Source organism: Periophthalmus magnuspinnatus, chromosome 7, assembly GCF_009829125.3.
Source record: "Periophthalmus magnuspinnatus isolate fPerMag1 chromosome 7, fPerMag1.2.pri, whole genome shotgun sequence".
Classification (NCBI taxonomy): Eukaryota; Metazoa; Chordata; class Actinopteri; order Gobiiformes; family Gobiidae; genus Periophthalmus; species Periophthalmus magnuspinnatus.
In genome coordinates, this window is record NC_047132.1 from 26,332,762 (window position 1) to 26,357,879 (window position 25,118).

Consider the following 25,118-nt stretch of genomic DNA (forward strand, 5'->3'; position numbering starts at 1 on the left):
AAAACATGTATTTCTTTTGAATTGCAGCTGAGTGATTGCCTGTTAAGGGATATGAACACTGTGCTACGTAAAGAGAGCAATAACTTGTATAACCAAAGTAAATTTACACCAACTTCGCACAAAGTAAAACATCTGACCACCTGAACTTTTGGCCAATCTTCCATCGGTTGAATCAGCCTGTATATTGATCCCATTGTGAGTTTGATGGATGAAACTGTCTACATCACAATCTTAATGCACCCACTAAGAGAGCTGCTTGTTTTTAATGCTGTTTCAGCTACATTACAGAATACTATCCTCCAACTCAACTTATCAACTTTTGGACACATCTCTTGATTTGATGGAAGGTCCGATACACACTTGTCTCAATGTAGATTGCTTTGCCTGGCATATTCCACAGTGAAGCTTATTAAACTCACAAGTCATATCTGTGGAGAGGAGAGTCTGCTCACAGTAAGTATACAATTTATTTCAGCCTGTAGTTGAATAAATGAGAGACAGGTACCGGTAAGTTAAATGATATACCATGGAACATTCCAGGCAAAGCATCCACATCTCCATGGAGACATGCAGGAGGTGGTCCAAAGTTACATAGTGCACATTTAATGCTATGATTGCTCAAATTAGTTTAGTTCAGTAAGCATGTCATTTATTGGTCTCTTCTCATTTTACTTCCAATGTGATTTAGCCTCATGCTGTGTGAATTTGGCTGCTTATTGAACTCACAGGGGGTGACTGTCAGTGTGATGGGCTCCTTAGCCAAAATGGTGCGTGTGGCCAAATACTGGACATTGCAGGTGTAGTCATTTCTGCTGTCCTCCGTGGTCACATGGGCAAAGTACAGGTTGCCATCGGTCCCATGCATGACACGTTCACTTAGGGCGATGTGAAGTAGCCCTGAAAGACATAAGGAAGGAAATATATAGGATCAACATTTTTAGAGGGCTAATGTGATGAGATAGAAGTGGGCATCGGATGGAAAGGCAGGTAGGCTGAGTAGGTGCTTTATGATGGAGAGTAATGGGAGTAATGGACAGAGTGTTGCAGGGATAATGTACTCACTCCAGTCCATCCAGTGAATGATAGGTTCCATAGCACTCTGCGGGGGGTTGCACTTCAGGACAATGCTGTTGCCTTCGTCTGTCTTTAAACTGACCTTCTTCTCTTTCTGTTGTGTTGGAGGAGCTGGAAAAAGAAAGCCAGAATATTAAATTTACAAAAATATGCAAGGTTGGAATGTTTTAATATACTTTTTATGTATCTGTCTCTGACTCTTTGTGACAGAAGTAAAGAGCCAAGATGGGACAAGGAAGAATATATTTTTAGGATCCATTCTTTTCAGTAAGGCTTCTGAAGCAACATGAGGCAAAAGCCTAACACTTTTTATTTTACCAAACAATTGAAAAAAAGAATAAATGAATAAATAAGTAAGAGTCCCCTCTTCCCCAATTCCTATCCCAAGTGTCTCTCCCAAAAATCACTTTTAAATTAGCCAGTTGTAGTCTTTATTAAATAAAAGAGTTAAGTGTTCCGCATATATGGGTTGTTTCAGAGCAAACATTAGCCAACATTTGCCAACACTTTAAGTGCAAATATAATGTTTTGCATCTTAATGAAAATGGGATTACCTCAGAACAACTACTATGAATGTGAAAATTTTGTATATCATTTTACCTGAATGATTTATGTTAATTTTTTTTTCATTTTTACGTAAAGTGTCTTTCAGTTGTTATATAAATATATATAAAACTCATGTATTATAATAAAAATGTCAGAGACTTTGAACTACTTTTTACTTGTTGAAGCAGACCAAAAATATACAGTATTATCTCGAAATTTTAAGTGTCAGGGTGTCTTGCTTGGTGACATGTTTTGTTAAGCGCATATGAGCATGCCCTCACGGTGCCCTCCTTCCCTCAGCCCATTGTTGATAACCCCACAGGACTCACTGAAGAGCACGTCACATGACATCAACTCAAGAGCGTTTCTAGGGGAGACGGTTGTCAGGGAAACTGTGCAGCATGCAGGTTGCCCCGGGAGAGCGCCGCAGTCACAGGTGGATGGATGCTCGGAGGTGCTCTTTACTTTTGCCCAGGGGCCCACCGGGTGTGTGTGGAGGTATATGCTGATTATGGCATGTAATTATGATCTGGGTGGCAGTCCTCTGAGCTCACAGCAGGGGCCTCCATCTGCTTGAAAATGTGTCCCTTGTAAAGCTATGTGAGAAAAGGTGTGTGCGTACTCTCAAAACAATGCAATCAGTAGTACAAGTCATACACCTTTGCGTTGGGCTCATTAGGTTTGAATAAATAATAATTTACTTCATGAAATTAATTGAAAGATGTTACCCCGGAATTGGTATCCATGGTAACTGGGAATCTAATCATTGTATCTGGTCAGGGAGACATTATTGCAAATAAAAGTGCATTGGCAAGAAGTATATTGATGTATCACAGAAGTATAAATGCTAAGCCACTAAGAAAGCAATATCGAGGATGTTTCATAAAACCACATAGGCACAACAGTAGATGGAGATAGTCACTATTTTGTCCCAAAATCTCTAGGCCTGTAATGTAATTTTATTTTATATTCTCAAAATCTCCATGCACTTATGTATTACAGTGTCTTAACTAACACCAAGGAGACATTTTCACAAGCTCTAACTGTGAACATGATAGCCTTAATAATCCTCTCATGTTCAAATGTTTTACACATCACAGAGCGTTTGATGTTACTGATGTCTTCAGTGGAAGCAAATCCATTCTCACGGCTAGAGACTCAGTATTACCAAAAAGAAAACATGATTGGATTCATAATGAGCTAAACTTTTATGATCCACTTCTTAAAATGAAGTATGTTTTATTAGAGTCTGACTCATTACTGCTTACCGTCAACGCTGAGTATGGCCTCATTGGAGACTGCTGTTCCAAGTTCGTTAGACGCCAGACAGACATATTTGCCCTGATAATTCTTGAGTGAGTCCACGGTGTTGCTCAGTGTGTAGAAAACAAATGAACCCACTTTCTCTGTCACTTTGAGCTCCGGGTCAACACCTGGATCAAACTCCTCTCCATTCTTTGTCCATCGAAAACTACAAGAGGAAATATAACGCCACAAAATCATAAAGATGTCAATAGATTAAAAACATAACTAGTTATAAAATATAATATATACACACACAATTCTACTTTAGATATACATGTAAGGTATATCAAAGCCTACATGTATATTCATTTATTTATGTGGCTTACTACAAGTACTTGTAGACACAGTTGCCAAGAGTAACAGTGGTGGTATGCATCTCGCAGGGCAGAGACAAAGAGGCATTGAGAGGCAACACAATTCACTTTCACATTCAAGGACAATTTAAAGTCAATTATTCGCTTGTAACTACACATTTGTTTGTGGGAAATCAACAATAAACCAGAGATTTGACACGTTTTAAAAGAAAGGAAAATCACAATCACAAAATTGTGTACTCTTTTAGTCTTTAAAAATAAATAGATATAGGCTCAGCTGACACACCCTGAAAATCTAGCTGTAAGGTATGTCTCCCCAATCAAAATGAGTCTCCCGCTGCGGATGCTACGCTTTCATGTTTTACTAATATGTAGATGTCCGCTGGACAAGGAGAATGAAGGTCGCAGTGTGTTGGCTAAAAGGAAAGTGGGTGGATATGCTCCTTTATGAGCTATATATCTTCACTTCAGATTCGGACACATCGTAAATTGTGTAGTTTGTGTGCAGGTGGGGGTGATATTACGTACATGGGTGCAGGGTTGCCTGAAGCGTCACAGGTCATCACAAAATCTTCAATGCTGAAAACTGTAACGGACTCAGGCTGCGTGGTTATCGTTGGAGGTTCTTTCACTATAAAGATGCAGAGAGAACAGGTGCGTTGCTGCATTAGTGTGACCTGCTTTCACACATAGAGATGAAATGCATATATATATGTCATCTTTAGCCGCTAAGCTAGAGAAAGCACTTGTTTCCCCAGTTTAACCACTGCCAAAAAGGAACAGTCAGTCAATATCACTTAAAATGTGTCCCACAGGAAGGGCTTATAATGTAGGCTGAGTAAAAGAGTGAAGTTGAGAGAGCAGGGAGGAGAAAATGGGCTGAAATGGGAGGACGTTGATACAGCATAATACAGTATGGGAGTAAAAGAGAGATAAGGGGTGTCTTTTAGCCTTGGGGAAATAAAGCTTGACTGTTCAATGGGTTAATGTAATGACCACCGAGAAAGATTTGTCTGTCTCTGTTCAATGTCATAAAGCAAGGACAGGGTCATTAAGTGTATGTGGTGTGAATGCAAATATTACAGAATCAGCTGAATCTAGAGATGAACAGTCTTAAAATAAATATCTAATTGCAATTTTCCAGACAAGCATTGAGATTACAAATAGATTTACTTGTGGGTTGATATTTTAATAGTAGGGCTCTGTTTACAGTGCCCATTTTTAAACACATCTAGAGAGGATGTGACTGGAATACAAACTAATACAAGAATCACATGCATGTCAGAACATGTTTGTAGAGGTCTAAACTACAGGGTGTTACCATGGCCACTAATGCCCACATTAGGGAACAGCTTTGAAACTTGTGTAACAGCTGCAGAGGGCGCAGCGCCTCCAGGTAAACTTTACCCTCCCAAAATGTTGTTGGTGACATCACTTGAAAGGTAGGCCAATCAATGAAACCTGTTGTATGCAGAGGAAATTATATTACTTTTTTGCAATCTTTGCCAATCTTTTTGAACTGTGATTTTGATGGGCATAAATGTTACAGTCCTAGCATTAGCAAGATCCTTAAAAAGTTCTTGTCCCACTTTCCTCTAGCAGCCATGTTTTACTTTTGTGTCACTGTTTGAGGAGGGATTGTTTTATTTTATTTTATTTAAACCACTTGGTACAGATTTGACTTAGAGGTGAAAATGAGAAGGATAGATTTACAGTATGTAGGTAAATGGGTAAAAGAGGACAGAGGTCTGCAGTAAGAGAGGCAGGAGGTAGAGGACGAGGGGAGATAGATGAGGATGCAGTGGAGTGAGAATACATGCACTACACTACAGGCACTCACTGACAGGAAGCTAAAACAAACAAGAGGAGATTCACAGAGACTAGGAAAGCAATGTAATGAGGTCCCACAGATATAGGGAATTTTTTTGATCAAATTGAAATTTTGGAGCTGTAGGCGGGTTACATTATTGGCAGCAGAGGAGGAGAGATGGTTGCTTAGAGCTTAACTTCTCTTTATTTTTCTCTCTCTTTGATCTGACAGGCCTCTTGCTGTTACCTACTCTGCTATGTAGAACTTACTTAACTACTGGGACTGGGAGTCAATAGGGCTAAACATACAAATACAAAAACAACAAACACGTAAGCACATAAAGACGGAAATGCGCTGGACCAGTGGATTCATTATGGGTTCATTATATGTGAACATTACTGCAAGCCGGATGGAAAAATAACCTCTTTGAAATAATGAAAGTGTTTACAATAACCTGCATTAAGACTGATTGACATCAATTAGGGCAAAAGCACTTACGATCACTTATGCGGTCTGTTAGTCCACAGCGGGAGCCAAAGAGAAGCCAGACAAGGGAAAAGAGTTTTAGTAAACAAGAGAAGAGCAGACCAGGAGTTAAAATACAGTTCGAGTTCACAGAAGCATGTAAAATAATGTAATGTTTTTTTTTTACTGTAATTATTAGTGAAAAAGCATTACATTATCTTCAAAATTTACAAAAGACAGTATTATATTGTGGGAGAAGTATACTTAAAAGCAGGAACAATATAGATCTTATTTCATTCATTTAACAGTTAGTAATTTACTTAATTAATAGAAAAATAAACTTGGCATGTTGTCATTTTTAAATTTAAATTTCATGGCACCAAAAAAGAATTAACTGAATAAAGTATATTAGGCCAAATTAGTAATAATTAGATTAAACTGATACACTACAAGGTCTGAGGTGGAAAGCATATACTCTAAAGCAGTTTAATTCCTATTTTTAAACAAGTCTTCAATAAAATAATGCTTTATGTTACAATTCCATAAGCCGTTTGGCATGCTTTTCTGTGCCATTTGTTTTGTTTGGCATTTGTGTTAATACAACATAGAAATATTAGTGGATCTTGTCTGATATGTGTGTAGAGTCCTGTCCTATATCCTCTTATGATGTGCTGGTTTTAACCACTGCCTCTTTTGACACTTATTCTGAAGCATCTCCTGTATCGATCCTGATCAATGCATCTCATTGACATCACCGAGGCCGATAATTGAAAGGCAGGGGCACCTTGACCTTTCCCATATTTGACCCACTCCTCCATCCATCGCTCCTTCATTTGTTGGACTTCTTCACCTCTGTGTCACCTCAGCTCTTTAGGGAATTAGATTGCGTGATTTACAGCTTCTCATCAGCATTTACAACAAGCCGTTTAAGCACATCTGCATCAGCGCCAGGAGGAGATCAGTTTGTTGGTGCACTTTAGAGAAGTGTGTGGGTGGTGAAGGACGGTGATTCACAGCAAATAGTCTAAGATGAAGAGTGAACAATACAAGCGCCGTGGAAACAATATTCTCTCAGAGCTTTGTGGGCTGGTCTACAGCTGCAGAGGAGATTAGATCAATATTTCACATCCACGCGCACTGGTCCTGAGCCCACAGATTGCATGGAGAAAGAGAATGGGAAATCTGAGCAAACTTGACAAAACCACATTGGGTTTTTTGTTGTATAACTCAATTGTTGATTGAATTACTCCCAATCAGAGTCTGATTTACACCACGAAAGCCAGATCAATAGGGGCTCTAATCAATGGGCTATGAATGGATCAGTTACAAAGTAATTAGACACAGTGCAGATGAGAGCAACACCTGAGAAGTCTCAGACGGTGTGTCATTTCAAGCGTAACACCACAATCCAAACCCATAGAGAGGAAAGTGTTCACTCCTCTCATTTGTACTCATTAATCTGATGAAAGATTATTACACGCGTGCTTTGATGAATCAACAGCGTTATTAACACAACAAATGCAGGTTTGAACTTCATAGTGCAGCATGAACGGGTACTCACAGGTGGAGGGAATGTGTATGGCAGCTCTGATTGGCTGGTCTCTGAGGGCAAGGAGGAGAAGAAAGAGGGGGAGGCGGGACCAGCACTGCCCCCTACTGCCAACCTGCTGTCGCTGCATGTGAGGCATTGCTCACTCTCCCATCAAAGTCCCACCTGCTCAGACACGCTTACACTGCCCTGCAGAAGAGTGTCGGGCCACACAATCGCAGAGGCTCCTGCTTTTCTTCCTGTCTCCTCACGGTCAGGTCCACACCCCCTGCTGGTCCAGCTCTGAAAAATAGAAGAGGAGAGCCAATGAGAGGCGGGGCAGGGTGAGGGAGGGGCGCCGAGGGCCATGTGTCAAAATGGAGAAAAATGACCCAGTAGCATGTGGTCAGGCTGAGCCGACAGAACGGGACATGGAGCTAAGAACCCAAATCAGACATGAACAGGACCCGCCTCGACACACACCAATCACTAAAATCATGTAAGAATAAAAATGTCCATTTGCTTAATGGGGTGGCCACTCGTCCGTATGGTGGTATGAAATAAAAACAGAATCACAGATGGACTGGTGACACACAGACACTGAAGGCAATACAACTTGAACATGTGCATGTGCACATGCACAATCTGAATAAATGTAATCATTGACAAAGGAATAGGAAACTTTAGGTTGAATTTTATGGCTATTAGACTACTATTCTGTAGGCCTACTCTCTCGTTTTGTTTGTTGTTTGTTTTGTTATGTTTTTTGTGAAAATCAATTAAGACTGTTTGCCAAGCTTACATCTTTGCTATATATGTAAAAATACCTAGAAAAAAATACACAAACCTCTAACTGAAAGTAGCAGTGAGCTCAATTGTCCAGCTCTTGTGGTTCTTGGGTGATAATGCGGGGATAACTGCACAATAAAGATGCTATCAGTCATGTCGAGCCAAGCAGAGCTACCCCATACCAGGAGTCTACCCATTCTCCATCTGTACCCTTGGAGTGTGTCCTGGCCACTTCCCTCCCGGTCTGTCCTCCCTGCGGCACCACGTGGAGCAGCCTGCTGAATGTTTACACTGCCTTTATCACACACAAAGAGCTGTTACGCCATGCTATGATTGAGATGTTACATGGGAAACAAAAGACAATGGCGCTGATAGAAAAAGGATGCGGACTTGGCTGGCTGTGGTGATGCCAACTGACAGTGAAAGTGTTGGCACTGTGTTCAGGAGTATTGCCAAAACACTCAGAGATGACCTTGAAGAGTAGGGAAAGGTCAAAGAGGGGCATTACAAAGAGGAGGCAAAGTAGCAATTATCGGTCGCTTTCACACATCAAGAGGATAATGGGAGACACCAGTGGATTGTGGTGAATATTTAGCTGCCACTCAAACTGAAATCTTCAAAACATAAGGATCTGCAAAGCGATACAAAAACTTGCCAATTTTATCAACAGATTAAATATTCTCGCCAAATTAATTCTGCAATTGGGGAAACTGCATTGTCTGAATCATTATCTCCATCAAATTCTCTTGGTAATTTTTGTTTGACTAAGGTTTAGACTACAATCTAGTTAAAACTGGCCAAGTTTTAAGTATTAAATGCAAAAAAGTCATTAGTGGCATAACATTTTCACTATCTGGCAATTCAAATCACAATTTAAAGTGAATTTATTTTTAATATTCCATACTACAAAATCAAAATTCTGTCTTTTAAAATGCACAACAGAAAAAGGGCTGCACATTTAACCATTAACAATAACCTCTAGGAACAAAATTCATATTAATATTGTAAAAAAACAACAACAATATGATCGTTCAGCTCTACTGCAGTGCATGCATAGATCTAAACAAGGCAACAATTAAAGACAAGCGCTTATTACTGCAGTTTACAGTAACAGCAGTAGGATTAAATGAGCCATGATACTTCCTGGCTCGCTTTGTCAGAGAAGAACAAGCTCAAGTGGGAGAGACTCTTAGGAGATGATGAACAGTTGTTGGTTTAGAAAAGGAGTAGGAAGACTGAAACAAAAACTACTTGCAAAGAAAATGAAAAAAATGGAGGAAAAGTGCATGAAGTGAGAGTAGGAGGAGGGTTGACAAAGGGTGACAGCTGTGACGCTAATCCTATCCTTGCACTGTATACACACGAACACACACATAGCTTCAATCAGTGCATCATTAGCTGAGTTTTCCCCCTCCATCTACATGTCGTCCTACCTGGGGCCCCGCTTTAGTGCTTGTTGTTCTCCGGAGACAAGGGGCCAATTACAGTGATCCGCTCTTAAACCTGCCTCTCCAAAATGCCATTAGAGTCAGATGAATGGAGCAGGGCAAGTATAGTTGGGGTATTAGCAGTGGTGTTAATGCAAGCCGGAGTGTACCAGGAGAGATGGCAACTCCTTGGGGGGGCGAAGGAGCAGTGGTGAATGAGAATTAGCAATAAAAAACACGCTGGGGCTTGTCTGGGGTGCAATCAAAAATCAACAAAGGGAAGGACATAAAAGGGGCTTGTAAGTGGATGGGTGGACGGATGGAGACGGACACACCTAGAACAGAGAGATCAGACAAGAGAGAAAAGCATGGTCCACTGGGTTCAATCCAGGAGGCAGACTGACACAAAACATAGTTGGTCATTTGGAAAAGGGTCAGTAAAGAGGAACAATATAATAGGGTTTGAATATAGACTGAGAGGGAGTGGAATAGATTTGAACATATGATACAGGATATCTATGTTGTACAGGTTTCCTTATTCCTTCCTTTTGGGACTAATAACATTTTATCTTAAATTGTCTTGGTTAGCCATATTTAGTGCATAGGACACAATTTTTTCGGACTCGTTTCCATATTTAATTTAAAGCAAAATGAGCTGTCAGTCCACAATCCACCATTGAAATGTCATATTTAAACTGTAGAAATCTTTTTTGCTGTACCATGATAACATATTTTGACAAGCAGAAAGTGAAGTCTTATAAATAAACATTTCAAATGTAAAAAAAAAAAAACTAAACAATTTTTTACATTTGAAATTTGTATTTGGGTGGCCTTGTTACAGCCTATTTACAAGACTGTAACCAAAACATGCAGTGCTAGCCCAGGGCCAGCCTGGTTCGACCTGGGACACACACAGACGTGCACTCTCAGCGTGCCGCCCCATGTTCGCTCCATTAGCTTTAAAGGAGGGCGGAGATGGTCATATCCAAGCAGATGCCTCACTTCACTTGATCAGGAGGACCGCTGTGCAGCTGTCAAAGACCCAATCGTCACCCTGTTACCTGCTTCACTGGATGAGGTCAGAGGTGGACCCTATAGGAGGCCTGTACGCAGCTGCGCCCATAGACTCACAGAGGACCTGAGTGCTTTTAAAAACTATTATCACTGTTGGAGAGTCGGCGGGTGCCATCAACAGTCATTCAATCACAGAGAGGTTATGGAGAGGGAGCCTTGTGATTTTTGGGTGTGGCTTTTACTGCGAAGAAAAAAAAATAGCCAAAAGGCAATGTAGTAAACAAGTCAGGTTCATGGTTCTAAATAATTCATGATTTCTGTATTAAGGGGTTTGGCTTACAAAACACTGAATTTTACTGGGACACTAATTAATTGTCACTACCATTGCATTCTCATTATCACCAATTTATTTACCTTTCATACCAAATTTAAAACAGAATAGAATTTTTGGTAATGGGACGAGCTGGGTGGGGTGCACGAGATGAAACCCTAAAGTCAAATCTCTGAACCACCCACATAAACATAACATGTTTAATCTTTCAGATCTTTCAACTTCCAAGCACGAAGCAGCCGTTTAGACGAATGTAGAAGGGTGTATACTTATGGTAATAGTCTAAAATATGAATCCTAAAAAATGCTTCTCCAGCTTTGATCTTATTTGTTGCAGCATACGATCAAGTGTACCAACATGTGTGTACATCTTGTGTCCTGTCATGGGTTGCCTTTAAATATTAACTAGCTCCTGCTGTGAAGACGTGTAGGAGGGGAAGACACAGGACAGCAGAGGGGGTAGAAAAATAAATGAACATGTGCCCCCCTTTACCCCTCCTTTACCCCTTAGGCTTGTTCCGTACCAAGAGGAGGAAGAGAAGACTGGCGGTGGGATGGGGGGGAAAGGAGTCCTCACTCAAGATGAATGGACTGGGGCCTGGAAATATGACCAGACAGCAGAAGGACACTTGGGGGCTTGTATGATAGTGAAAGTGCATAAATATATATATAATAAAAAAGAAGGTAATGGTACTGGGCTTTGATCATCACCCCACAACGAGTGAATTATTCATAACAATTTTCTTTCCTTTTGGCCCAATTTGGCCCAAATTCCCCCAAATTTATAATTCATTTCCACTCCTGCTTTACATTTGGTTTAGGCTGTCCATCCATACCTGCTGTCTCCTCTGTGTCTGTACCTTGCCCACCCTTCTCCCTCCCGCTCTCCTCTCTCTGGCAGGGTCATACTTAATGCATGAGCCTGTTGCAGTGAGACAGGTCTCGTCTCCACGTTGTCGTCACAGCCGAAAAATACCAGCGATCATGTGAAATAACACTAGAGACATGCTTCCGCTCCATTTCTTCAGTCAGGATGTGTCCTTTATTATATGCAACCAAGTGGATTGGATTTCTTTGGAACATTTCTCATGTTTTTATGGAACTGCTATATGTTACGAGCCAGGCCTTGTATTAGGACATGTCAAAGACTGGCACGTGCCTATTTTCCTGTCACCATCCTATCTTACTGGTCCCCTGGTTGTTGCCTCTAAAAGCTTTTTTCATTCCCTCATGATCACTTTTCCACAGACCATTTCATTACCCCATCTCCTCTGCTTCTTCCATTTCTTTACATTTTTACTTATCAATGTAAGTAACTGCTGCTCTTGCACTCTGGCTTTATGGCTGATTAATTCAATATTTGTAACTTTAATGGTCAAAAGCATCCCAAGCATGCAAACCTATATCTACCTCATGCCGATACGCTTTGTTTAAAAGCCGAGCCAACATGTGTGTGGAGATCAATGATCCATGGTCAGTTCAAAATGGAAATTCACCAGTGAAAAAACACTGCAGCGTGTTCGTTTATCTACAATCAGGGAACACAGGCAGCGCATTTATCAATACCGACATTAGCATAGGCACGGCTCTAAAGGCTACTCCCTCCCGCCACAGTGTCAAAAGCATCACAGCAGGAATACTGTATTTTGTCAAAGGACCGCACATTTCTCCCTGCCCCCAGCCAACGTTTTGTCACAGGTCAAAGGTTAGGGCCACTGTGACACAAAGCAGTAGAAAATAAAGGTTTTAAGAAAAGGCAGGAGGGCAGCCGCCTACTCTCTCTCTTCCTCCTCTCTGGCTCTGGCCATTCTCGTTACCATGCCAACGGGGTCTCCACACACTGCAGCCCCCTTGTACATACAAATTCAGTTATGCACACGCACGGGTAGGGGCTATCAGCTTACTGTGCGCACGCATGTAAACACTCTACACCAGGCGATTCCTTTAAAAATATTCACATTGTTCTGCTACTCAATGAATGAGATATTGTGGTTATGTCTCGTCCATCAAAACTTATTCAGTCCTAAGCCCAAACAAATGGAGAGATCTGGACCCGACATCTACCTTAATAACCTACAAGAGGGCAATGTGGCTAAACATTCAAATTACATCCACTCGAATCCGTATTTTAAATTGGTATATGCAAGTGAGATCAAGCCAAAAGGCACAAGACTGGGTCGACCTTGAAAAAGAAAAGTTGAAAGGAGCGATTATATTGCGTGAGCCAAAGAAATAATTTATGCATTAGTAGTATATTTTGTATTCTGACTTACAACTGCTAAAAAATGTATGAGCTCAAACCAGCTACAAAGTTATCCAACTGTAAAAAACAAAAGTAACGGAAGAACAATATTCCCTAAGTACTTGGACAAATCTGCCCTTTTGCTCTCTCTCTCTCCACATAAACCTGCAGTCACTCTCTGAGTGCTAGGAAAGATTCCACAGGAGTGATTTATTTATTGACGTTTTTCCCCTTAAGACACAATGGGAACGGTAGAATAAAAGAAGTAGTGAATAATTTAAACTGCAGGCCTTGGATTCATTAAGAGATCAGGGAGGTATAGAGTGATGGAGGGATGTGGAGAGGAAAAACGGGCCTCACCAATGGAAGATTTAAAAAAAAGGATTATGAAGAAAATGAAATATTAATATAGAGATGAATGCAATTTTATTCCCCTTATTAATTTGCAAACTGGACACAACCTTTCCTATTTATAACATCTGCCATGTTTACACAATATTTTAGTCAAGTTTTAATTGAATTTTGATTGAATTTACTCACATTTTAGTTTTCAGATGGATTCTTTCATTCTCTGCTTTAGATGGTTCATTATGGTCAATGGACACTTCATATTTCAACCAAGTCCTCTTTACAACAATAGCCTACTATTTGGACAAGTACGTGTAAATATGGGCTTATAACTGAACAGATGAATCTAAACAGGCGTTGGGGGGATACATGCCATAAAAAGCTGGTAATGATCAAAAAGCGTAGTGTGTAATCCAGCAGTTGAAGTGGATCACATTGCCTTGATATGCTGTGTGTGTCATGGTGTGTATCGGTGAAGATCAGCCATGTGTCAGCAGGTCAACTAATCTGTGTTGTCTGCTAATGGAGCGGGCGCTACAGATGGAAGGCAGCCTGTAGTTCTCTCTCTCCCCCTTTCCTCTGGGCTGGAGACATGGGAGCTACTGCAGCTCAGTGAGATAATATGGTTATACCGAGCCTTCCAGTCACTAAGTCACAGAAATGAAGACATATGGCCACAGCAAAGAGGTAGAATGAGTAGGGATGCAGGAGGCTGTGTGGTGGACTGTTAAAGCTCAGGATCATGGCCAAGTTTTTTCTTAATCCATTTAGCACTTCTTTTTGTTCAGATTAACACAACATGTATGTCTTCACGGCAGTCGTAAAGATGATTTTATAGCCAAAACAGGTGGTAGACCAGTTTTCTTTATTTTTTATTATACTGTTTTGGTTAGAGGCTTTATTAAAGGACAGCAAATGGGAAGTAAGAGTTTTGAGAGACAATTTGCAAAATAACTATCAGAACTTAGAATCCCATGATGCTGAGGTCTGTGGTTAACGTCTTGCAGCAACAGGCGTGATGTTCTTGGATCTGACAAACACACAAACTTCTATACTACTATACAGGCCAAGCCAATGTTGTGCCGTCGTGTCTGGTTAACATTATAGAACAGGTTTAAACTGGTTATGTATCAGAAGGAGCACTTAAGTTTACCCCAAGCTCAAATCACATCTAGAGGCTATTTCAGCAAGCATATCCCTTCCTTCCTCCTTGTTGCCTGTACACCTAGAGTAAATATTCCCTACACATTCTCCCCATAGACCTTCATATAAAAACAAACTGCTCACAGCAAAACACAATGCTTGACCACAATATCTTAGGACAGCAAAAAAAAATACAAACAAGTTGAAATTTCATATTTTTTACAATGTGACAAGCTTATGTTGATGTACAATTGTTTAGATAAGAAATTTGTTTAGTATTACATATTCAGCTAAGGTTTAGCATAAATTTAAAATGGGATGGGGTCAAGCATATGTCATGTTCACTAATTCTATAGGAGCCCTTTGGTGTCCACCTATATCCATGCTAGGACAGCAGACAGCTCCGTCTCCAGGGGCTAAATAATCAATAAGTCCCAATCTAATCTTTTCTGTAAGCAAAGAGAAGCATGTATGTGTCCTTTGCAGCTCACAAGGACCATTGTCTCTTTGGCTGCGCATGCACTGTGGCTCCTGTAGGCGTCTTCTACTTCATTAGCCTCTGCTCCAGTCAGATTGTGCCCCCGCAGCACAAAGCACGCTAATTACAGACACACCCAAAGTGTCGACCACAAGATGTATGGGGCGATGCATACAAATGCGACCACACATGCTACGCTAACGCTAGCCTTGCTTCTTGTTATGCACACTGCAAATTGGGAGCATGCACTGTCACATATTTGCAGTTTATGAAAGCGCTAGGTGTGATTACGCATTCAATTATTACTGTATTCTTTGTATCAGGATAGTTTAGCGTCTGTTCAGAGGGGAGGTAATGCTGTCCGCCTGACTAAAGAGGGCCAATCATGCCATTATGAAATTATGGACTGGGGCTATTAGGAATGACCTTCTATTGGCACTCTCCCCACATCCTCCTCTTTGGTTTATCTCTCGCAGTCAGCATCTCCCCCAGCTTCCCTCAAGCCAACATCCACAAGGCCCTGTTTGCTTTCTCACATGCAATCTGACCTTCACCGCTACCACTTTATTGCTTAGCTTTAGCGCTGACTTAGTGACAATACCCAGTGTTTGTACAGAGGAGCTTGGTGGAAATCCTTGACTGAATGGGGTTGTGTGCAGTTATTCTTCCACAGAAGAGAGAGAGAGATATGGGAAGATCAGAGACAGGTGAGAAGGAAATATTAGAGGTATGTGATGTTTGAGCTTTAGAGCAGCTTTGGGGAGATAAGGATGAAACTAGGCCAATCTTTAAAAAGAAGTCTTTGGGACCAAGATGTGGAGAATGTGGTAGTATTCTGCACAATATACTTGGTAATTTAGGGCATTTTACTTTGCAGGTGCCTGGTACAGAGCTCAGCAATATATGGGCCAATAGACACTTCATTCATGTCAACACTTCGTGGTCAAGGGACAATTAGCCGAATGTCTCTCCACACAATTCACCCCAATCTCAACAGTCCTGTCCAATTAAACACATGCACCATAACATTTCATAAACCTGGATCATTCATTCTTAAGTATGCATGGTTTTTTAAGTAAAATCAGAGTTAGTTAACAACATCAATGATAGAAATGCTAACTAATCTGCCACTATGCACCTTGGTAGTTAAAAAAATAAATAAAAAATAAAAAAAAACGTGTAAACTATAAACTATTCAAGTATAGTTGCAGTTGCGCTGTAAGATTACTAAAATTATTTCTGTGAATGTGAGCCAAATGCTACTCAATTTGCAACATCTTGGGATCTATTTGGCATGCTGTCTATACCTCTGCAGCATTACAACTAAATGTTTAACACCAGGAGTTTCACATAAAGAATATATTAGTATTCTGCTCAGTCTCGCGCTATAGAGATGATGTGATTTTGCTCATAAGTATGTGTGAGGAGTATTGAGTGAAGTGCAGGTGGGGGAGGTTTGAACAAGTCTGAAAGAGGGGTGTCGACAGCACGTGGAGTGAGGGAGGCGGTCTCTGGGGTCAGGTGATAAGTGGTCTGTACAGCAATAGAGGACACAGCTGCCAGTGACTTGTGTGACATGCCAGGAGGAGAGGGGGTCCATGGGGAATACTGCCACGCCCTGAATGACCTATGACCTTCAGCACAACAGGTTCAATAGAATGCTGTTTTCTTTTTCAGACTCCACCATTTTATGATCATACTAACACAGTAATATATATATATATTTTTAAAATTTATTTTACTTATTCGATACAAACTAAAATTTCAATCAAAATATTTAAGTGTTTCCCCTATTTCTTAGCTTCCGCCTTCAAACCACTCGTCCACTCACACACATTGATCCACCAGTGTACGCAGACACTGGGGGCACGATGGTTAAGTGTCTTGCCCAAGAACATAGCGACAGCATTCATCTGTGGGAGCTAGAATCGCAAACCGCCAATCTTCTATAATAAATGTAGTTTCTTCCTCACAATTTAACTTAAAAATTACGTAAATGAACAGCTTATTGTCACACTATTCAACAGGAAAATCCACAAACTTCATCATCATCATCGTTATCATTAATAGTGTCAAAGTCCATTAACCTTCTAATGTTAGCCTGAATTTATGCACATTAAAAATAGTCATCTTGCCTACCCCCATCTTAATTATACAGTAATCCAGTGATGGCATCTGAAACCCAGCTCAACATCACACCCCCAGTCCAATAAGACATCATATTAGCAAGAGCGGCCAGCAAAATATGTGACTTTCATTGGTGGCGTTTATCCCATGACAGCAAGCTTTGGATTTCAGAGTGAGAGGCAGTTGTCGGGGCGTCTTTACATTGGCTGTAATCTCCTCACTTCTTCTGTGACACTTCTGGAAATGAGCTGCTGCCAGGGCAAGGTCACACTACATGAATCTGTGCTGAAACATTTACATGAAACATCGCCACTGGCTTAAGGACTTCCCATTTTGTAAGCTTGATACCAGAAACCCATGTCTTTCTGACAAACTCTATATTGCTAGTGTGTAAGAGAAATCTAATCAACTCCACATTAGTGTTGTCTTTAGGTCGGGCTTTTAAATGGCTCCCAGGACTTGGTTACTTACATTATTCAACAATTAACCAAACTGGACGCAGGCATCTTCTAAGCCATTTGTTAAAAGTTGCAAATACAGCACTTCTCTTTAAGTGTTCCTTGGCTAATCAAATCTGTGGTCTTCTGGGGATGAGGCAGGAGATGGTTCTTTTTAAACAGCAAGTAAACAGCTAGTAAACATTTCCGGAAAGGACTGAGAGAGAAGATGGTGATGAGATGGTGATAAAAAGAGACTAATTTGTTTTTTACATCTTGTTAAACATCACACCACAAAAACCATCGAAGCTCCATCAGCTCACCACTATTCATCTGATACGGCACCTCCTTTTGCAATTTGCGACGCGGCATATATTTATCCAAACTTGTGCTCAATTTCAAATAAGTAATTTCATTGATTTGTTTGCAGAGTGGGACAGGAATCTTTTTTCCTTTCTGCCGTGCATGCATTTATTTTCTACTTCACACTCAATCCACAGTGCAAGGAAGTCCATTTGTCAAGTGCTTTTACAAATTCATTAGGTGAGACTTCTTCCCAGGCCTCGCTATAACATTTTAAGGAATATTATCTCCACTGCCTCCTGTTAGATCGCCCTCAGAAGGAATCTTATTTTTATGCATATTTCAGTGTGTTTATAGTGTTACAGAATGTGCTCCCAGAGTGCTTTGCTCCAGTCTTCAGATTACTTGTTCGTGCATTTTTCATCTTCCTGTTCCAAAAAAACGCAAAGTCAGTCTGCTGGTTTTGAGTAATTGTGTGGCATGACAGGTCAGTTTAAGCCACTCTCCCTGCCATTCAAATGAAAACATAAAAGACATCTGAGGCAGAGGGAATGATGGGAAATTGAGTCTTTGATGGGTTCTGTGCAGAATTCTTGCTTTTATGTATTCAAACCACCTGTTTGTGCCTTGATTCAGGTCAGTATTGTCACGCATCACTCATTTTGTTGGATGTGAGCATTCATCAAAAAAGGTGTCAATATCCCCCCATCTTCTCACTGCCATCTCCATGACAACCTCCTGACTCCAGCTTCAGCATCACCCCTCCCCCTTCCTCCACATGTTCCTCACCCCACCCCCTACCACACTATACCTCTGAGTCCCACTGTCATATATATATTCTTGTCCTTTATACCCGTCATCCTTCTTCTGTATCCCCCATGTCGCAGTTCCATCTCCAGCTCTTGCTCTGTCTAAAAGTGAACTTAAAAAGACCCGCTGCTGTCTTTGCTGAAAGTCTGCCTTCTCGCCTTTTATTTGTCAGGCTCACTCTGCTCCCCGCTGGTTAGGATTTCAAGACAAAAAAGAAAACTTTCTGCCTTTCTCCCCCAAGTCTCCTTACATGTTCATTTTTAGCACAGAAAGGACTCTTATGCAATGACCTCTTGAAGGGCAAATGAAAATAACAACTGAAAACTACATTTTAGCCCTATGACAAACTTAACTGTAGCAAACTGAACAGCTGTGTAGTGACTCTATCAGAATAGTCTATGTTCAGCTCCCTGCGGAAAGGGATTTTACATTACACAAAATGGATTATTGTGAGCTTTAAGCCATGTTATAATGTTGTTACTTCCACAAAAACATAGCTGAAACTACATGGTTCTGTAATCCTTTATTATTAGTCTATCTACATGTCCAAGGCTCTGGTCCACCTTGTGAAGCCACCTCATGAAGCAGCAGTTTTCAACTTAACAGCCACCTTTTATCTTTAGTTCAGTGACTGGCAATTCCAGGGATGAAATCATCCAAATGATTCTAGTGAAGGTGGGTAGAGTTCAAAATACAGAGGAGCACTTCCCATATTCTCACATGACCTCACAAGGTGGAACAGAGTTTTTTCCGTTTGATATAATGCAGCCTACATTTGCAGAATTCATGTGTTAAACCTGTGTAAATGAAACAAAACACAGCTCCAGCGATGTTTTGGATGAGGAAACATTATAACATAGATCACAAAATAGCATCATATGGTCCCTTTAAATTTTGTCTCATTGTAAAATATCAATTACTACATACTCACTGTCATCCATCTGCCCGCTATTATGTCTTTATTGCAACTATGAAGAATGAATCACACATAATGCATTTACAGGTAGTGCTCAGACCAAGGCCCTCATCTCTCTATGGAGCCTAAATGAGACAGTCCAGTCTTGAGGGAAATTTGCCGACTGCTGCAGCATCGATATGTTCCTGTGACTCTAAGTGGCTGACAAAGTCCCTCCACATCTGTTATCATTATCATCAGTAAACCATTTCAGCTCGGTAACTAAATCCAATCATTACCAATAGACTCAGCAGCCACGATCTATCCCGGTCCGGTGGGCTCCAGCAGGGAGGGCCTAGGCTCCCATCAAAAGCCGCAGCGTTATCTGAAGAGCGCAGCTACAGACCCCAGTCTCGTCCAGCCCCGCCGCACACCCAGCCCTCCATGCTCCACGCTTTCGCAGCGCCAACAGATCAAGGACGTGACATTTTAGGGGAACGCAAAGCAATTTCCAGCATGAAGTAATATGAAAGAGGGTGACTACCTGTACACAGTGTGCGTCAGCTACCATCAGGCGGCAAAGAGTATGCTTAGCCCTATTTTAATGTTTGTCCCACAGTACCTAAGCAGAAATGCAGAAGTACTATGGAGAAGAATGCTGTTTCATCTGTTTGCTATTTATACTGTTTGGGATGCTACATCACTGCTCCTCCCTCCAGCCTTGATCCTGTGTCTGGATCATTTGTCTCTTCCTTTTGGCTATAGCCCCAGCTGCGACCACACTGTCCACTCTCTCTGTGTCTCCAGCTTCTCTTTGCTTATGAAAGTTGACAGAAAACGTTCCGCTTTGGCAGTGGCGGTGGTCCAGGCTGAGTGAAGGAAGTCGTAGTGACCTTTCCCCGAGGCTAACGAACCCACTGATAAGGATTTCATGTAGACAGAGGCCATCGGGGTCTAACTATATACACTTAGAATATACACACACACAAGAAACAAAGGCACAGGATGTAAGATGCCTTGTGACTATGAGTAGCCACTATATGTCCTCTGTGCTGATATTTACGTTTTACAAGGAACGTGGATTGTAAAGTCGCAGAAAGCAATGAAAATGTGTCACAGCTTAAAAGGAATTCTATACTGTATAAAAGTACAGTATAGAATTCCCATTAGGGCGCACATCCATGCACCAGATCCATCTTTTAAATCTTTTTATATTCCAAATCAAATGAAGATTTTGGAAAAGATATTGTCCAAAATGGCACAATACAACGCATTGAAACTATATACACATATAACATATATATACACACACACACACACATTTTTGCAAAGAAAACATACTTACAATAAATATTGAGACCCAAAATATATTGCTCCAGCTTTCATAAATTGAATGATAAGTCGATATAGTGATCGTGACAGACCTACTTGAAACTTTTCTATAGTATTTCTTATAGATTACTAGTGGCCTTAAACGTACAATAACCATTAACCACTGGCATGTGGTCGGTATACAACAGGCGCCAACTGTACACCTTATCTGTGACAAAATGGGCCAGAGGCAATATCCAGTGTCCTCAGGGGCTGGTATCTAAATCATCCTCATCCCATGATAGCCTGGCTCTGAAGCTGCTGATCAGGCTTGTTCTTATATAGGACACCCAGACATCATGTCAGCAGCTTGTGCCAACTCACCCTGGCCAAACAAACACAGTTTACAGATCACAACAACTGCTCCTGACCATTTCTCTTTCTATTGTCTTCAAAATAAATGGACAAAAGCACCGGTAACAGAAAGTAGGTCCCAAAAAGCAGGTACAGGTATGATGATCGACCTGTTACATTTACTGCTACTGTTGTCCCCTTCTGAGTGACTGTCTGGCCCGAACATCTTTGCTTATGGGTCATAAATAAAACACAAGACGTCTGAGCTGGTGGATGGAGGAGAGGACAGAGTAGGAAGGTGAAGAGGAGGCGGAGGAAGGCACTAGGAAAAGATTTAGAGTTATGAGCACAAATAAATGGTGTATGTATTACATGATGGCATACAGAGAGGAAGATACTATTCGGGCTGAAGGCAGTTCATTGTGTTTGAGGCAGATGTGATTAGAGCTGGGACAGGCTCTAAAGGCAGGTGAGGTGTGAGTGTAAATATGTGAGCCCGCACCATTGTGACATTATACTCTGGGCAGGCTATCAGGCCTCTACATCTCCTGTGCTCTCCTTATCTTTATCAAGCTACACATTCACCCCAGCACTTGGACACTTCCTGTTGGATCGCCCCAGGCACCTATAGTAGTAATAGTAGCAGCAATGTTATAAAAGGAAAAGGGGCAATACAATCAAGGTTTACATGGAGGAGCTACAGTTATGGAGAATTAAATCAATATATATATTTTTTTCTACAATTTCAAAGGTTTTGAAATAGTAATCGGTTTTGGTTTTTGCTTTGCTCTGGAAAGATGCAAGCCTAATCACAATAAAATGAAAATAATAATTGCAAGCTAAAATTCTCTCAAATGTTAATGTTCTTCGGTATGGTTAAAATGCGCTGGATGAACTCAATCTTGATTTTAAAAATAATTGGCAAATCTAATGAAAACAAATTGAATCAAGAATCATTGATATCAAAATCCAGATAACAAAAGCCTGGTAATACCTTGGGCTCCCACTGAAGGAGCTGGAGGAAGTGAGTGGAGCTGGAGGAAGTGTCTGAGGTAGGGGAAGTCTGCTTAAGACTGCTGCCCCTGTGACCTGGCCCCAGATAAGGGAAAGAAAATGGATGGATGGAGATGGCAGTTTTACTACTTTTACTATAGAATCTGATTTGCTCTCTTGGCAAGTTGTGTAGGATTAGCCGTGACAAGCCATTAGCATCTATATAACAATGATGTCTTGGGAATTGTGAATTGATCAAATCCTATACACACTGACATAAAATAAGTGCTCTTCTCCCAGCCCCACCCATGTACATGAGGCCTACAGGACAGATCTGCTATAATTACCTCATTATGCTCGTTAACAATGTCTGGGCCTGTCTCCTCTTTATCTGAGTGTGACTTGCTCTGCTCCCCGTCTCGCCTCGTGACATCTGCAGCCCTTATTAAACGCACTCTTCCTGCTTGTTGCTCCTGATGTTGTCTCTCTTGGGGATTGTATCTTTTATCTATGTTTCGTATTAACAAGACGTTTCAGCATGCAGCCTCTCACCACTTCCCCCTGATCTGTGCACAAGAGATCTCAAACAATGATTTCAAAAACCACAAAAAAAATGATAGCAATGCATGTTAGAGCCCAGACACAGAAAAGTGCTTCATGCAGTGGAGCAAAGAATGATGGGGGATGTAAACAGACCATTTTAAAACTAAATATAGAGACTCATTATTGCAAACTGTGCCCTGCGTGGAACCCCTCTGTAGTGCCATGCCCAATTAGCCCTGATCAATTCAGAGTGCAAACTGCAACAGCTCCAGCATCAGGCCCATTATGAAAGTCCACATCGGTGGGATGCTAACAAGGACACTTCAGGAGAGACAGCATCCTTCGAGGTAGACAGTGAACAAAGCATGACAAATGTATTCAGGCTGGAACAACTCCACAGAGCAGAGAGCAATGTAGGTCATAAACATGACACAAAACATCACAACACGCTTATATAACTTTACACATTGGGGACTGCAGGCTTTGCAAATTATTAGCCAAATGAGATGAGAGGCTTCCCAAAATACAGCAGGCAGAAGGCACACACAGAGCGCAGTGCCAGGAAAAACAGAGCTGTTTGGAGTCCAATAATGAGGATAATGTAAAAGATCTAACTACATGAGACACTGGCCCAGGATCACTGTGATGCTAACAAGAGAGCTTATTAAGTGGAGCTTATGTAACGTTTAACTAATAATGAAGCATGTTTTACATGTAATTAAAGGAGAGATAAGTATAAGCTGTAATTACACACAATATGGATTTTATGCACATTTTATTATATACTGGATTTCCTGTCTGACTTTTCCTCCCGCATCACGTGGATTGGGTAGGGCACATAAAATAGATTGGCTGGTTGTAATTATATTCACTTACAATGAGTAAACATACAGAATTACCTTTTATGCATTTTGGTCTTTTAAGGTATGTGACTTTTGAGAGTTATGAAAAGTTTGTAAAACTGCTACGCCAGCACTAGGAGGCGTAGCAGAATAGCCATAAATGTTAGTGTTTTCATCATTTTCTCAGGGCAGACTGATTTGTCACACACTGAAGTCGACAACTTGTTTTATTTTAATGAACTCTAAAGAGTCTTTTAATCTAGCTCTGCAGGACTGACATTTTGCAACTACTTGACATTTCAGTTTCCTGTCTCTAGCCTTACCTTTCCTCCCTCCCCACTGCTTAAAATCAACTGGTTGATGTGCTTCTCTTTATCACATTCACTATTAGACTGACATTGCCTTGTTTTGCCTGGGTCCTTGCCAGGCCCTCAGCTTCAGTGTCTTGGTGGGCGTAGTGTGTAATAGGATGGCACAGTAGGTGATCTTAAATAAGGCCAGTGTATGGGGATTACGCACCCACTCGCACTCTGATCTCCTCCCACTACTGTGTAATCCAATACTAATGAATATATCATGGCTGACACAGCAGATAAGGCGTCTAGGAACTACAGTCACAACATTGCTGTATTGTCGACAGACAGTAGCTGGCTGTTTACCCACAATGCCTCAGTGTCGGAGGAGGCACAGAGAGTACAAGCGTGTATGAGTGGATCACTTCATCTATCTCAGTTATGGCTGATTCAAATGAAGTGCGAGAATAGAGTGGAGAAAGGCTAAATGAAAGAGTCGATACACTTAACACTAAACACTCCAATTGGGCACTAACATAGATTTAATACTAAACTAGTGTGAACAAAATGATGGTCAATGCAGATTCAATACAAAGAAGTCACTTTCAATACATCACTCAATACAAGGGACAAGAGAAGTGCCAGGGACATGCATTTCCATATGACATCATTGACTTAAACATTGGTACTGTAGAAAACGATATATGTTATGTCCCAGCAATGAAATACAGGAACCGTGAAAATTATGTACAGCTCCTATTGACTTAAAAAAATTGTATTGTACTGATATGTTCATTATGTTCATCCAGCCTTACAAAATATTATTGACACAGTTGAAATTAATAATTCAAACTAAATATTATATATTTTGAATGGTGAAAATTCTTCAAAATGTCCCCTAGGAACACACTAACATGTAATCCATGTATGCATGGTTCATTAATAAAATATCAATATATCCAAGATCCCATGGTTTTACGTGCTGCACTGTATTAAAAATGAATAGACAATATGGAGAGGATTAGGATAAAAGTAACACCAAGGACCAAGATGGTGCAAGAGAGAGAAAAAAAAAAGTCACAAAATGACACATTCTGACATAAAATGACTTTCAGAAAGAGCAGTGTTGCTTGTAACATAGAAAGACCTGAGGTATGGTCCACCCATTAAATATGCAGTAACAAATCAATAATTAGTAAACCAATGCTGTCATGTCTCTCTAATGTGTGCTCCGTGCAATGTAACTGACGCCAGAGGACAATGGAGCTATGACATAATACCCAAAGCAGCCTCTGATCAATCAGTTACAGTGGTGACGGGCTTAATGTAAGATCATCTTATCAAGATGTTTTAGTCTATAACAAGCAGATTAGGAACCATTCAATCCTAATTATGCC

At 40.8% G+C, this 25,118-nt stretch overlaps 2 protein-coding genes across 4 annotated transcripts in view; one reads left to right on the forward strand and one right to left on the reverse strand.

Moving 5' to 3' along the window:
- l1cama (L1 cell adhesion molecule, paralog a) overlaps positions 1-25,118 on the reverse strand; it is a 45,167-nt gene that overhangs the window by 13,196 nt on the left and 6,853 nt on the right. For 2 of the 3 annotated variants that reach the window (XM_055223284.1, XM_055223285.1), the window contains exons 2-7: positions 7,076-7,345; positions 5,548-5,562; positions 3,768-3,870; positions 2,889-3,091; positions 1,063-1,185; positions 727-897 (exon numbers count right to left, since the gene is read on the reverse strand). In XM_055223284.1, coding sequence (XP_055079259.1) covers positions 727-897; positions 1,063-1,185; positions 2,889-3,091; positions 3,768-3,870; positions 5,548-5,562; positions 7,076-7,202 — 742 coding nt within the window. In that variant the 5' untranslated portion in view covers positions 7,203-7,345. The remainder of the gene's footprint in view (positions 1-726; positions 898-1,062; positions 1,186-2,888; positions 3,092-3,767; positions 3,871-5,547; positions 5,563-7,075; positions 7,346-25,118) is intronic. The other variant, XM_055223286.1, reaches the window with a different exon arrangement.
- The window catches only part of zgc:158263 (ceramide kinase family protein), a 177,525-nt gene continuing 167,836 nt past the window's right edge, over positions 15,430-25,118 (forward strand). The window contains exon 1 of the mRNA XM_033969931.2: positions 15,430-15,438. The gene's annotated coding sequence lies outside the window, so the exon portion shown is untranslated. The remainder of the gene's footprint in view (positions 15,439-25,118) is intronic.